At 43.4% G+C, this 14,645-nt stretch overlaps 1 protein-coding gene across 1 annotated transcript in view; it reads left to right on the forward strand.

Annotated features, from left to right (window-relative positions):
• DNAH17 (dynein axonemal heavy chain 17) overlaps window positions 1-14,645 on the forward strand; it is a 206,309-nt gene that overhangs the window by 70,793 nt on the left and 120,871 nt on the right. Inside the window, exons 28-37 of the mRNA XM_060252097.1 lie at window positions 2,916-3,038; window positions 5,314-5,661; window positions 5,742-5,833; window positions 7,522-7,648; window positions 7,959-8,111; window positions 10,434-10,559; window positions 10,977-11,084; window positions 11,316-11,447; window positions 11,996-12,156; window positions 12,866-13,022. Of these exons, the coding sequence (XP_060108080.1) occupies window positions 2,916-3,038; window positions 5,314-5,661; window positions 5,742-5,833; window positions 7,522-7,648; window positions 7,959-8,111; window positions 10,434-10,559; window positions 10,977-11,084; window positions 11,316-11,447; window positions 11,996-12,156; window positions 12,866-13,022 (1,527 nt within the window). The remainder of the gene's footprint in view (window positions 1-2,915; window positions 3,039-5,313; window positions 5,662-5,741; window positions 5,834-7,521; window positions 7,649-7,958; window positions 8,112-10,433; window positions 10,560-10,976; window positions 11,085-11,315; window positions 11,448-11,995; window positions 12,157-12,865; window positions 13,023-14,645) is intronic.

A 14,645-nucleotide genomic window follows, 5' to 3' on the forward strand; every position in this document is an offset into this window, starting at 1 on the left:
AATAGTAAAGAGTCCAGTAACACCTTTAAGACTAACAAATTTTATTGTTGCATAAGCTTTTGAGACTTTTTATTGTTTTGCAGCAACAGACTAACACAGCTTACTCTTCTGGATCTATTCTCTTAATAGATGCAGGGAATGCACTGACTTCCAGCATTTGTTGGTGTTGGACTTGAGGGCTCAGTGGTGGTAGCAACAGCAGCAACTTTTGCTGTACCAGCATCCTGGAGATGCTCAGCCACATGGGGAGACCCACTGGTGTGCTAGGTGTTGGATCTCTTCCACCAGGTTGCAGTGGCCATTCTGAACCCTGGAGCTGTGTTGGATCATGGATCACTTCTGCAAAGGCACTTTTTTCCCGATCCTCTCCTCCCTTCACCCCTAGAGGGGAGATCTAAACTCTCTGGTCCTCTCCTTCTAAGTTCCCTTGCTGAAACTGCCCCTGAAAGGGTCATTGCTGGGACTCTCAAGCACACAACCCACCAGGCATTTCTGTCCTGGGGACTCTGCTGCGCAGAGCAGCAGCAGCTCGGCTGTTAGCCAGATTGCAATCAACAGAGGTGTAAGGGAATTATTTTGGTGGGCAAAGATGACAAACTATAGGGGTCGATAACCTGTGTATACAGGAGTCAGTCCACCCAGGAGCCCTCTTTAAATAACGAGGAGATTGATGTACTAAAAATAGGATTTTTATTATGTGCGTTTGCAATAAAAAAGGCCAACGCCATGCTGGGAATTATTAGGAAGGGAATTGAAAACAAATCAGCCAGTATCATAATGCCCCTGTATAAATCGATGGTGCGGTCTCATTTGGAGTACTGTGTGCAGTTCTGGTCGCCGCACCTCAAAAAGGATATTATAGCATTAGAGAAGGTGCAGAGAAGGGCAACTAGAATGATTAAAGGGCTGGAGCACTTTCCCTATGAAGAAAGGTTGAAACACTTGGGACTCTTTAGCTTGGAGAAACGTCGACTGCGGGGTGACATGATAGAGGTTTACAAGATAATGCATGGAATGGAGAAAGTAGAGAAAGAAGTACTTTTCTCCCTTTCTCACAATACAAGAACTCGTGGGCATTCGATGAAATTGCTGAGCAGACAGGTTAAAACGGATAAAAGGAAGTACTTCTTCACCCAAAGGGTGATTAACATGTGGAATTCACTGCCACAGGAGGTGGTGGCGGCCACAAGTATAGCCACCTTCAAGAGGGGTTTAGATAAAAATATGGAGCACAGGTCCATCAGTGGCTATTAGCCACAGTGTATGTGTGTATATAACATTTTTTGCCACTGTGTGACACAGAGGGTTGGATTTGATGGGCCGTTGGCCTGATCCAACATGGCTTCTCTTATTAGAAAAATTATAGCACACAAGAAAGCTCAATTATCAACATTCACACAGATCTAGGAAAATTGATAGGAAAATTGATAGGGATCTATGAGGGAAGACATAGAATCATAGAATCATTGAGTTGGAAGGGACCTCTAGGATCATCTAGTCCAACCCCCTGCACAATGCAGGAAACTCACAAACACCTTCCCCTAAATTCATACAGGGTGATACTATTCCTCTTGACGATGAATTAAAATCCTCCAGCAAAGATGATAAGGGAAGAGGGAGCAAGAGACGACCAGTGTTGCTTGCAATAATGGGCCCAATACTGATCAGGAATTGGGGGTGGCTCTGACAGCAAGGTAGGGGTACCATCAGAGACACACCTGGCTGGCCTTCTTATAAGGGAGGAATCGTTCCGTCTGACCACCACTAAAGCCTTTAAGTTGGCAGCTCCTGCCCTGTGGGAACGCCCTCCCCCAAAACATCAGGGCCCTGCAGGGCTTGCCACAATTCCGCAGGGCCTGCAAGACAGAATTGTTTAGTCCACATAAACGAAATGTCCATACTGAGATAGGCACAGGGGTCAAATGATTATAGACCACTGATTGTCCATTGTAAAGTTGGCTTAAGAGCCAAACGATTATAGTCCATAATAGGTGGAAAGGGGGTCCAGGGCTAACACGGTCTTTCTTTGGCTTTGTGAGAAGAGGGCCCACAGCAAGGAACACATGTGCAGACAATGAATGGCCACTCAGTTAAGCAACTGCTGCTGGGGAATAAGGGGGTGCCTGGCTGGCAGGGGGCTCTGCAGGGGAGCCAGTGGGGCTTTGAAGAGAACTGGAGGGGCCTTTGCAGGGCAGGGTTCTGTGCAAAGGCTGAAGGTGACAGGAGGAGGAGGAGGTGGGTTTGGGCAGCAGTTTGGGTAGCTGAGGGCCGGCTGGCTGGGTCGTTGGTGATGTAGTGCTGCATCTTGAGCTGCACTCCTCCAATGGTGCCCCCGACTATTTTCTAGCCCCCCCCCCCCAAGGCCTGGGGGGAAGGGGAAGAAATCTATTCTGTGAGGCTTTTTCATTCATGGTTCTTAGAATCTGTTCCACTAAGTTTCCTTACCATTTTCACCTCTTCAACAGGAATTATGCGAATATTTCATAACATTTTAAGATTCTAAATTTGCGCTGAAGATTCCACAAAAATATATTTAGAAGAGAAACAAATTACAATGTATTATTTCAAAAATTCACAGATGTGTAGCGGCACCATAAAATTAATATAATTTTATTCTAGTATAAATTTCCATGGACTAGTAGTATACTAGAATGAAGTTTATCAGCATTGAGCCTGGACTGTTTTAGGTAGGTAATGTATCCCACGGTATGCTGAAGTTTATATATAATGGGCTTCTAAATCAGTGGTTGGGATGCATATGGGTCTTGGAGCTCACCTGCTGAGTCACGTGTCCTACAGAGCAGCTAATTTTTTTTACTCTTTTTTGAAAGACTGGCTTTTTTTTTTGGTATGTTGTCTGAAACCGCTAGAATGTTCAATGTTCCAGTATGATTCGTATTTGATTTATGTAACAGGTAAACTTCACCATGTCCGATGAAACGACATTAGCAGACCTACTTCAGCTGAATCTTCATAAATTTGAAGATGAGGTTCGCAGTATTGTAGACAAGGCTGTAAAAGAGTCAGGGATGGAGAAGGTAAAACTTCCGTCATGCCATGTTCATCCATTATTTAATTAAAATTTCAAAAATGCCAGAACGTGATACTTTATTTCCTATCTTTGGGTGTGAGTGTTTTGTGTTGGAAGTGACATTTCAGATACATTGTGTTTTTCTCTGGCTGAAATAATTGTGTTCAGTGACATTTCTTACTATGAGTAAACTTCATCAGTGAGATATGTTCTCTCTCTCGAAGGCAGATAAACACATGCATTCCTGGTTTGTTCATCCATAACACTGCCATTTACATTAGTAGTCTGCTACAGAGTTATTGCCTTTGCTTAACTATACTCTGCATATGTTAGCATCATTATCCACGCATTCTGTATTCTTTGTCCATGACCAGGAAAGGAGCCCTGTTCCCTCAGGATGTATGCTGCTTCTCACAAAAATATGGAGACTAGGTCCAAGCCTTGCTTTCGCTTGTGCTGTGTTGTTTTCCCCCCTCATTGCAAGGGTGATCCTCTACTGCACAGCACATCCCTTCAGTATGGCTCCAATGGAAATCATTGAGCAGTAGAAAACTGCCTGTGCCACGGACAAAGAGGGGTGCAAAGAGGATCCAAGACAAAATGTTTATTGCATTTATTTATTTGCCGAATATAGTGTTTTTATATTGAAGTATCCAAGCATCTCGCAAATAACTAAAAACAAAGCCATAAAAACAGTTCCGATATAACAGTTATTATATAAATCAACAAGCAGCTGCCATCAAAGTGGCACAATGAAGTCATCAAATCCATCATCAAAAGCTAGTGAGAAAGTTTTCACCTGCCTCCTAGAAATGAACCAGGTAGACAAGCTTCCAGAATCAGGTACTTTTACCATGTTCAGGTGCCTATAGAGAATCTAGTGAGTTATGATAGAGGCTGTAGATCTCTATCATAACTCATGATAGGATCAGGGCCACATAGGAAGAAAAGCAGGGGTTTATGCCTTCTGCTTGCGCAAACTAACACAAATCAGAACTGTACTATTGTTAGTAGGGATGGACACAAACTGGGAAAATTGACGTTTGTTTTGGTTCATGGGGACACAAACCATGAATCTCCGTTAACCCTCCTGTTTTCTGAATTGGTTTATGATGTGGTAGAATCCCCCCCCCCCAATGGTCTAGAGAAGCCAAACTCACAGTAAGCCTTCAGCTGACTCTCTTCTACCTGCCCTCCACATTTGGCAAGGGTTGAGTTTAGGGGGGAAAAGTTGCAGCCCCCCAAAGTAGGTGCCCCCAGGAAAGTGCTAGTTACAAAGCTTAAATGGGAAGGGGGTCCTCAGCTGAGGAACCAATGAAGCTAAGTCTCTCTGCCAGCTGTGAGTAGAAGGAAAGGTGCCTCAGTGAGTAAGCACCAAACTCCCCCAACCCCATTGTTCACACTGAGGAATGGCTTCTAGTTCTCTTCCCTTTCTGCCTCTAACCGCTGCACAGTACACCTGCTGCGAATGGGAAAAAATGGCTGTGTGAGAGCTGGGGGTATATATACCATTCTCTCGTACTGTGCCCAAGTTCAATTTGATACCTTGGTGTTTTTTTTAATGCCACTTGTTACCTATTTTCTTTCTTTTTGGATGGGTCTCTGACCGTATTAAACTAAACTTGACTTGGCTATCATTCTCTCGTATTGGTGGTCAGCACAGCCTGTTAAGCTTTGGAGGGCCACTATTGGTGTTTCTAGAACTGCAGCCGTCCCTCTGCCCCTGTTGCTTTGATGCTTGTGATTAATCTGTGCCATTGTGGCCAACATGCACTACCACGAACTGCCCGAACCTCAAAAATCACGTGGAGGGCTGTAGGAGGTTAGCTACAGGCAAGATTGCACAGACCTTGGCTCACGAAATACAAACCAGGCAATTTTCATCACAAATTTAGGTTCATGGGCTGGATCATGCTCATCCCTAATTGTTAGCCCTTTAATGAGGAAAAAAAAGTCTGTTTTCTTTAAAAGGTTGCAATAGTGCAGAGGCCCCCATTTCAATTGGCAAAGCCAAATGAACTAAAAGAACTAAGCCCCTTCTCCCCCTTTCTACATGACTCTGGTTGAAATAGGGGTTTTATGCAGCTGTAATTTGACTTTGAAATTCATTAGAAAGAGCCAATCACAAATCACATCTGCTTTGAGCCTGATAGCTATCTTTTTTCATTAACATTTCCTCCCCTCTTGTAGTAAATTGTTAGAGAATAATCTGCATTTGTTGGATGTGTATATTGTACCGTATGGTATCCGTTTAAAACACTTCCTTGTTATTTTGTTTGAAGGTGTTGAAAGCTCTTGATAGTACCTGGTCAACTATGCAATTTGAACATGAGCCCCACCATAGAACTGGAACCATGTTACTCAAGTCTGATGAAGTATTGGTAGAAACCTTGGAAGAAAATCAAGTGCAGCTTCAGAATCTGATGACTTCTAAGTATTTAGCACACTTCCTTCAGGAAGTCACTAGTTGGCAGCAGAAATTATCTACTGCTGACTCTGTGATATCCATCTGGTTTGAGGTTCAGAGAACCTGGAGCCACTTGGAAAGTATCTTCATTGGCTCAGAAGACATTCGGAATCAGCTTCCTGAGGACTCTAAGCGCTTTGATTCTATTGACAAGGATTTTAAGGTAAGCAAGTCTTCTCTTCCCTATTTCTCATGTGAAGAAACAGTGGTAGTCAAATGGCTGACAAATCTTCCGTCTTGCAGGAGTTAATGGCTGATGCAGTAAAAACTCCTAATGTGGTTGAAGCAACAAATAAACGAGGTCTCTATGAGAAGCTAGAAGCCTTGCAGAAAAGGTTAGAAATATGTCATGTTTCAGCCTAATTTTGCCAAAACACAAGTGTGAGATATAACTAGAGAAGTATTTCGTGGGCTGAAGGAGCAAATAATAGAATCTTTAAGAAATGTAGGAAAGCATTTCTGTCTTAGTTCATTAAGGTAGGAGATCTTTCAACTCCAAATTTATCTTGGGAAAAGACTGTTGTAGAAATTTTGCTGCACCGATGCGTCGTGAAGGTATTTCTGTAATGGGATTTATATCATAATGGGGATATCAGTAGGTCTGAAAGCTCCATACTGCAAAATTCCTAGGGATTGGAGCATGGGATTGGAGCATGCGAATGGTGGGTTTTGGGGAGAAGACGGGCCGCAGCAAGGCATAATGCCATGGAGTCCACCCTTCAAGAGAGAAGGGTTCTCCAAAGAGTGATGGTGAGAGCACAGAAGATTTGTGGATGTTCTCTCCCCTCATTGGTGGATCTGTATGATATGGGATGTAAAAGGAAGATACAAATGATCTTAAGGGACCCTTCACATCCGGGCCACTTGCTATTTGAGATCTTACCGTCAGGTAGGCGATATAGAGTGTTGAAGGCTAAGACAAATAGATTCAAGGGCAGCTTCTATCCAAGTGCCGTGGTTAGGCTAAATGCAGGGTCATGAATGGTTATTTGTTTTTAGATGCATTTAAATGGTCCATGTATATGTCCTTTTTGGGGGGGTGTTGATGCGTTGGTATGTTTGTGGAAGAGCACCTCATTTAGTTGCTCTCATTTTCTTTTTTGAGAACAATGACAATAAATTTATCTATCTATCTATCTATCTATCTATCTATCTATCTATCTATCTATCTATCTATCTATCTATCTATCATCTATCATCTATCATCTATCATCTATCATCTATCATCCATCCATCCATCATCTTCCATCCATCCATCCATCCATCCATCCATCCATCCATCCATCCATCCATCCATCCATCCATCCATCTATCCATCTATCCATCCATCTATCCATCCATTTTCTTCAGGGGAACCAATAGGGTTGCCAGCCTCCCCATCGTGGCTGGAGATCTCCATGGATAAAAACTGATCTCCAGGCAACAGCAATCAGTTCCCCAGGAGAAAATGGCTGCTCCAGAGGGTGGACTCTATGGGTGCATTCACACTACACTAATGAGTTTTGCAACTGGATTTTTGCTACAACACTACGATGAATCCCATCCAAAGGTGTTGAACTATCTCTGTAGGGAAAGCGTTCTGTTTGAGCTGACTTCAAGTGATACAAAAGTTCTCCTTGTGGTGGTTGATCAGTGATAGTTCATTCATTCACGCAAGTCATCTCTCTTCGTGTGACAACTAATGTGTTGTGGACATGCTCATGGTCTTTGAAACTTTTCTTATCATGCACCCTATTTTTCCTTAAAGCCCTTGGCTAAATCCAATAGCACAAGAGTTCAACTGAAACAAAGTGCTAAGTGTGCAATTACAAAATCATGCCCTTTTTTGTATTCATCCCTTATCATAATTGTCTCTCCCTTCCTCTCTCTCTGTTGTCGCCATGACTATGAAAAATGATGAGCTCCCTTTTTTGCTTATGTTATGCTGTGAAGCATCATGTATATTTATAGTACTGAATAAATAATATTATACATAAAGAGAAAACACAGCTGTGCTTTCATTTGTTCTTTTCTTGCCTGTTAGCTTAGCAATTTGTGAGAAGGCTTTGGCTGAATACCTGGAAACAAAAAGGCTGGCTTTCCCAAGATTTTACTTTGTATCCTCTGCTGACCTTCTGGATATTTTGTCCAATGGCAATGACCCTGTTGAGGTAAAATATACACAGGAGGAGTGCCTTGGCCTTGTTTTGCTTTTTATCATAATAGAACTGAGGGTTTTAAATCTGTAAATCCCAGTCTAGTTAAAAAAAAATAATTTTCCAAAACAAGTTGTCCAGTTCTTTGTAAAGTTGCTTCATATGTTGAATTCCAAGAATTATAAGACTGAAAGAACTCCTCTTACACTAAATAGAATATCCCCCCCATCAGAGCCCATGTCCTTCACAATCTTCTTTTGTCCTCCACTATCCATTTGTGTACCCCCACAACTGGTGTGTTAATGTTGCCCTCTTCTTATTACAGGTGTCTCGTCATTTGTCCAAGCTATTTGATAGTATGGCCAAACTGAAATTCAAATTAGATGCAAATGAGCAGCCTCTGAAGATTGGTTTGGGAATGTACAGCAAAGAAGATGAGTATGTTGATTTTGACAAAGACTGTGACTGTTCTGGACAGGTTGGTTGATCTAATTAATGGTCAAGATAATCAGGATACCTTGCAGCATTATTTGAAACCACTGCAATGAGAACACCTTTCTGTGTGGCTAAGCACATAGTGCTGGAAATGGATATGCCCATTGTGATCTCTGTCACTTTGTGGGACAAGACTAGCCACCGTCTCACCCTCCCTTTTACTGTTGCTGCCAACACCTTGGGTAAAATCCAGCTCACCTTTCTCTCTTATGGATCACCTGAGGCCAACGTCACAGGGGTGTGTACAGTACCATGCCAAGGAGCTAGGACAGGAGGGTAAGGACTTGTGCAGACTCTCTCTAATTAAAAACCTTTATTCCTACAAGGCACAGACTCAGGGCACTACAAGAACAGATTTAGGTACACTAAGAAAAAAAAGGAGAGTTACTAACTAGGTACTTACAATCAATGGTATATCTGCTCTTTGTTACTTGCAATCCCTCTCCCCACTCCATTGCATCTTTAGCATCATTCCCCTTTGTCATCCTTCATGGCAAAACACACAGGAGAGACAGCTCTCCCAATGAATGGAATGGCAAAAACAACAACCACAAACAAAGGAACAATTTTGCTTTTCTGACCCATGTGCCACATGTACTCCAGGGCCCTTAGATAACCCAGGTATCAGGTCCTGCTCAAGTCTGCAAGTACCTGGACCCTCCAAGCAAGAGGTATTAACATATGTAAAGCTATCATGTTTTCCCCTATTAAGCTGGAAGAGAGGCTCTGTATCTGGAGGAGAGTTCCCTTTCCCACACCCTCCCAGTCATCCTCCCACCCTTTCCCACATCCTCCCAGTCATCCTCCCACCCTTTCCCACATCCTCCCAGTCATGTCCCCTTCCATTATCATAACAGTCACAGCAACTCCTGCCCCCCTTCCATCACGGTGCCTTTTGCTCATACTTTAGGGTAATCTCTGCTGCTTCCTAGAAGTGTCACAAGGAAGCCGCTGCAAGCCCTCTCCCAGATGTCAGCCACTCCAAGGCACTATCTAGCTCCTTTCAGGCATCTGATTTCTATGGTATCCCAGAGCTCAGTGCTTAAGAAGAATTAGAAAAGGGAATATTTGTTTCGTTAATTTCCCACTGTTGTTCAAAAGATGTCATGGCAGTATACATATGATTATTCTCACAATAACCCTGTGCAATAGGTTATGCTAAGGACTTGCTCACCAAGGTGAGAATTGAACACAAGCATCCGCACTCTGTGTTCACCATTTTCTGTTATATCACTTTGGCTCTCCTTCCCCGTCTGCAAACTGAAGCCAGACTGTGGCAGTGAGAAAGCACCACATTTTGACCACTAGACTAGCAGAGACTGCTCTCTCTTCTAGCATCAACTCTACAGAAGGCTAGCTAGTTCTTCTTAGCGACCCACCCAACACATCTTGTGCAACTGTAATAACTAAAAATAAATTGGGTACAATAGGGGAGATATCTATGTTAATAATAATACTTTTTATTTATATCCTGTCCTCCCCGCCAGGGCAGGCTCTGTGTTATACAATAAAGCACAGTTATAGTGTTCCTCTTCTAAACAGGGCGGAAATTAGCTTTCCATGGAACAATTTTTAATGTGACTAGAATTCCTCTTTCATGGTAGGCCGAACATTGCAGTTCCTGTTCCAATTGAAAAGCTCCTGAGTTTCTCAAAACTGTCCAATATTCCCCAACTCCTTAGTCCTTCCTTCCCTCCAGGACTTTCTTTGTCTTTTGCCTAGAAAATTCAGTCCAGGCTTGGTCCCACCTCATGAAATCCATGTGTAGTACATGCTGTATAATTTTGCCTTTCAAAATGGGGGGCGGGGGGAACTGACCGTTGAGATCTGTGGTGATTTCTTTAGCTGTATGTACATAAGGGGAGAGTGCTATGCAGTGAAGAGTGCCACCACACGATCTAAGGAAATGTCCTTTTCCATGCAACAAGGTCCAGTACGTTGGGGAGGGACGGTGGCTCAGTGGTAGAGCATCTGCTTGGGAAGCAGAAGGTCCCAGGTTCAATCCCTGGCATCTCGAAAAAGGGTCCAGGCAAGTAGGCTGCTGTCTGAGAAGACAATACTGACTTTGATGGACCGAGGGTCTGATTCAGTAAAAGGCAGCTTCATATGTTCATATGTTCAGTACATTTGCCACAGCAGGACTAATTTAAGAGATAACTGAATTCCCCACAATCAGTTAGTAACAGTTGAACGTAGATTACATGATAAACATTTGGAAATGCTCTTACAACTAGGCATTAAATAGGTATGTGTGAGAAGTAAGTATCATAATCCATAACATTAACTTGAACAGTTTTGCACATAGGTGGAAGTTTGGTTGAACCGAGTGCTAGAGAGAATGCAGAGCACCTTACGCAAAGAAATTTCGGAAGCTGTTGTGACTTATGAGGAAAAACCAAGAGAGCAGTGGCTCTTTGATTACCCAGCGCAGGTCAGCAATGATCTACAGAGTAAAAATATTAATATTATTTCCTAGAAGAAGAGAATAAGTATCAGATCGGTTGCTTGTTGTATTTAGTTGGTGGGTTTTTAATAACATTACAATGTGATTTTGTTATGTATGCTTTATTTTTAAGCTGCCTTGGTGGCCTTTGTGTGGGCAGAAAGGCAGGATGTAAATTTTGCAAAATAAATAAATAGATCTGATAATGAGCAAAAGTAGCCAGAAGATGCCGAGCCAGGGCCACTCAGCACTTTGGCATGTTTAAGCCTAAAAGAAGTCAAGTCATGCCACTCTGGCTGTAACTGTACATTTGATGCCAAGAGGTAGGCACAGCAATATTTCAGAGCATTTCTGGCATCTCCCAAAGCTTCTTGTTGTCATAGAATAATTTGGCTGTTGTTACAGATTGCTTTAACATGTACCCAAATCTGGTGGACGACCGAGGTTGGTATTGCCTTTTCAAGACTGGAAGAAGGCTATGAAAATGCAATGAAGGATTACAATAAAAAGCAGGTAAGACAAAAATCTCTGTAAAACTGGTCTGTGAGGCAACAAACTCTTTACCACCACAGTATATAAATTCAGTTTCCACAGCACATTGCAGTGCTTGATTTGAGCTAATTCACTGAAGTCTACCTCCTAATAATCTCATTTCATTTTTATTTTAAACCCCCTCCCCAACTCTCTAGTATTCATGGTTGCAGAGATAGAAAACGCTTCTATTCCATGTTTTCATTTGTCTAGATTAACCAGTTAAACACATTGATCTCACTTCTCATTGGGAGCTTAACCCCAGGAGACAGAATGAAGATAATGACAATCTGCACCATTGATGTCCATGCCAGAGATGTCATTGCAAAAATGATTACGGCAAAGGTATACCGTAGTTTCTGTTTTCAAATATGCATACTATACTATATGACTTGTGGGAGCAAAGTCTTTGTAAGATCAGAAGGCCATTTGCTGCATTTTCCGTGTTGATGCATGGAAAATGAAACTTAAGCATTGTTAAAGGCATAGAGGGTAACATTGCCCCATTGTAACAGACACCGTCTATATTTAATAAGCTTTGAGAGCCAGGTTGGTGTAGTGGTTAAGTGTGCAGACTCTTCATTGGGAGAACCAGTTTTGATTCCCCATCCCTCCACATGCAACTGCTGAAGTGACCTTGGGTCAGATGTAACTCCCTCGGAGCTGTTCTACTTAAAAACAGTTTCTGTCAGAGCTCTCTCAGTCCCACCCACTTCACAGGGTGTCTGTTGTGGGGAGGGGGAGGGAAAGGACATTGTGAGCTGTTCTGAGACTCTGAGTGAAGGGTGGGGTATAAATTGAGTCTCTTCTCTACTCTTATGAGGAGGATGGAAAGGGGGGAAGGAGCAGCCAGTGTGAAATAATATTGCTGAGGTTCTATGTTTGGGTGGCAGGTGGAAAGCTCCCAGGCCTTTACATGGCAGTCCCAACTTAGACATCGCTGGGATGATGAAAAGGGGCACTGTTATGCCAACATCTGTGATGCTCAGCTCCAGTATTCCTATGAGTATCTTGGCAACACTCCACGGCTAGTGATCACACCACTCACTGACAGGTATGAGCTGCGTGCCTTTGTTACCTTGCACCTTGGTTCCATATTCATAGGAAACCAAAGAGCAGATTAAGTGCAGTCTTTATTTCAAATCAAGTTTGAGCTATTCTACAAATAATATAATATAGCCCAGCCCTTGGAGATCTTAAAAATTAAAGACTGGAGGAGAACAAAACTCCCCAAGGCTGATTATGCCTTGGGGGAACATACCCAGACACTTACAACAGTCCCACCATTCTCTAATATCAGAGAGTTATGCTTCCATTATAAATTGTACCCAAACCCTCATTTTTTAAAAGGAGTCAACACTCTCCTCAAAATCTCCATGATCTTCAGAAGTGCCTACACAAGTTGCTTTAGCTAGAGTAGGAGGAGAGTGCTCCTTCCTCTTGTTTAGTCTCGATGCAGGAGGAGAGGGATTTAAAGCAGCCAGCAATAATTCACCAGAGGCAAAGTCAAGGTAAAACTAATATAATGAGCTAAGATTAACTAGTGAATTTTATAAATCTTCTTATTTAATCTTTGAGAGAAGAACAAAGGAAGAAGATGAAGAAAACATGAAGGTATAATGTTTAAATGATATTAAGTTTGTATAGTGTAAAAGATTTTGTTGGAGTTGTTAATTTTTAAATTCTTCCGTTAATAAAGTAATGAAAAAAAAAGTGCAATCTTTAGGGCAGATGACAATGTGTCAAATTTCTCTGTTTTACAGATGCTATATCACTCTGACACAGTCTCTGCATTTGATCATGGGAGGAGCCCCCGCAGGCCCTGCTGGCACAGGAAAGACAGAGACCACCAAAGACCTGGGCAGGGCAGTTGGGATTATGGTGTATGTTTTCAATTGCTCGGAGCAAATGGACTACAAGGTACAGATCTAGCCAGTGAAAGTAACAGTGGGTCAGATCTGAGCCCTTGATTCTGCCAGTGATTTTTCCATGCACAATGCCTATGTGAGGAGCATATCAAGCAGGAAGTTAGAATAGTGCAACTTGGGGTTGCCAACCTCCACCAGAGACATGGAGTTTTCCTGGAATTATAACTGATCTCCAGACTACAGAGATCAATTCCCGCGGAGGAAATGGCAGTTTCAGAGGGGCGGACTCCAAGGCATCACATTTCTGCTGAACTTTCTCCCCTCCCCAAACACCACCTAGTGGCAACCAGTTGGAATGTGAGGGGGTAGTGACAAGGGCATCATTAGGCAATGACTGACATCACTGGCAGCTGAGGCTGCAAACATAGGAGAAAACCCCGGCCATCCTGCACCTCTCAGACAGTCCAGGAGGAAAGGGGGTGGGGGGGGGAGAGGTTAGTTGCTCGCGGGATGGATCTGAGCCCTGCAGGGGCTGGATCCATCCCAGGGGCCACCTGTTTGACATCCCACCATAGAGTTTCCAGTGATTCATAGAGCAGACTGCCATCACTTCTGGCTTTCCTTGGAAGTAACATCACACCATCACTTGCCAGCAGTTTTCTAAACATTATTTTTCTCCTACCAGCCACAGAGCAGCCACAGAAGATGTGAGCTGGGGCAGGGGATCCCCTAGCAGGGAACTGGCAGTCCTGGCACCACATCTAAATCTCCATGAATTTACCAAGCTAGAGTGAAACCGTTTATGCTTCTTAAAGTTTTGAAGGCTTATCCAGGACACTAGCCCTTCCACCCCCCCCCCCCAGTGGAAGTGGTCCCTTCTGCTAGGCTGCACATGTCTTTGGCTTTTTATGACTAGAGCTGGGCCAGGCATTGTGGACAGGAGGTCTAAGGTCTTTTAGAGCCAGTTTGGTGTAGTGGTTAAGTGTGCAGACTCTTATCTGGGAGAACCGGGTTTGATTCCCCACTCCTCCACTTGCACCTGCTGGAATGGCCTTGGGTTAGCCATAGCTCTGGCAGAGGTTGTCCTTGAAAGGGCAGCTGCTGTGAGAGCCCTCTCCAGCCCCACCCACCTCACAGGGTGTCTGTTGTGGGGGAGGAAGGTAAAGGAGATTGTGAGCCGCTCTGAGACTCTTCGGAGTGGAGGGCGGGATATAAATCCAATATCTTCTTCTTCTTCTTCTTCTTCTTTATGCACAGCTCCTTTCCCTCGTATTCTTGTTGTAGTTCCCTCAGTTCTCTGTCACTCTGCATGTCAAGCTGCTGTCACCACACCTGTCCTGTGGGGTTATTTTTAGTCCTGCAGTCCTTTTCCAATTTCAGCCTCCAGCTCACTTTCCAACTCCCATTTTCTTTGGGTTCTCAAGACTGCTTTAAAGCGAATTATATAGTTCCTCCGCTTCCAGATCCCATATAGTTCCTCCGCTTCCAGATTACTTCACTCCACTCAGCCTGGAGGAAGTTGACAGAACACTCTCTACTGTACGCCCAACTACTTGTAGTCTGGGCCCATGTCCATCCTGGCTTATAAAGGCTTGCCGGGATGAGCTACTGGTCCCCCTGAGGGAAATTGTCAACCGATCCCTATCTGAAGGGACCTTCCCACAGCCTCTTAAAG

Source organism: Heteronotia binoei, chromosome 13 (genome assembly GCF_032191835.1).
Source record: "Heteronotia binoei isolate CCM8104 ecotype False Entrance Well chromosome 13, APGP_CSIRO_Hbin_v1, whole genome shotgun sequence".
NCBI classification, from domain to species: domain Eukaryota; kingdom Metazoa; phylum Chordata; class Lepidosauria; order Squamata; family Gekkonidae; genus Heteronotia; species Heteronotia binoei.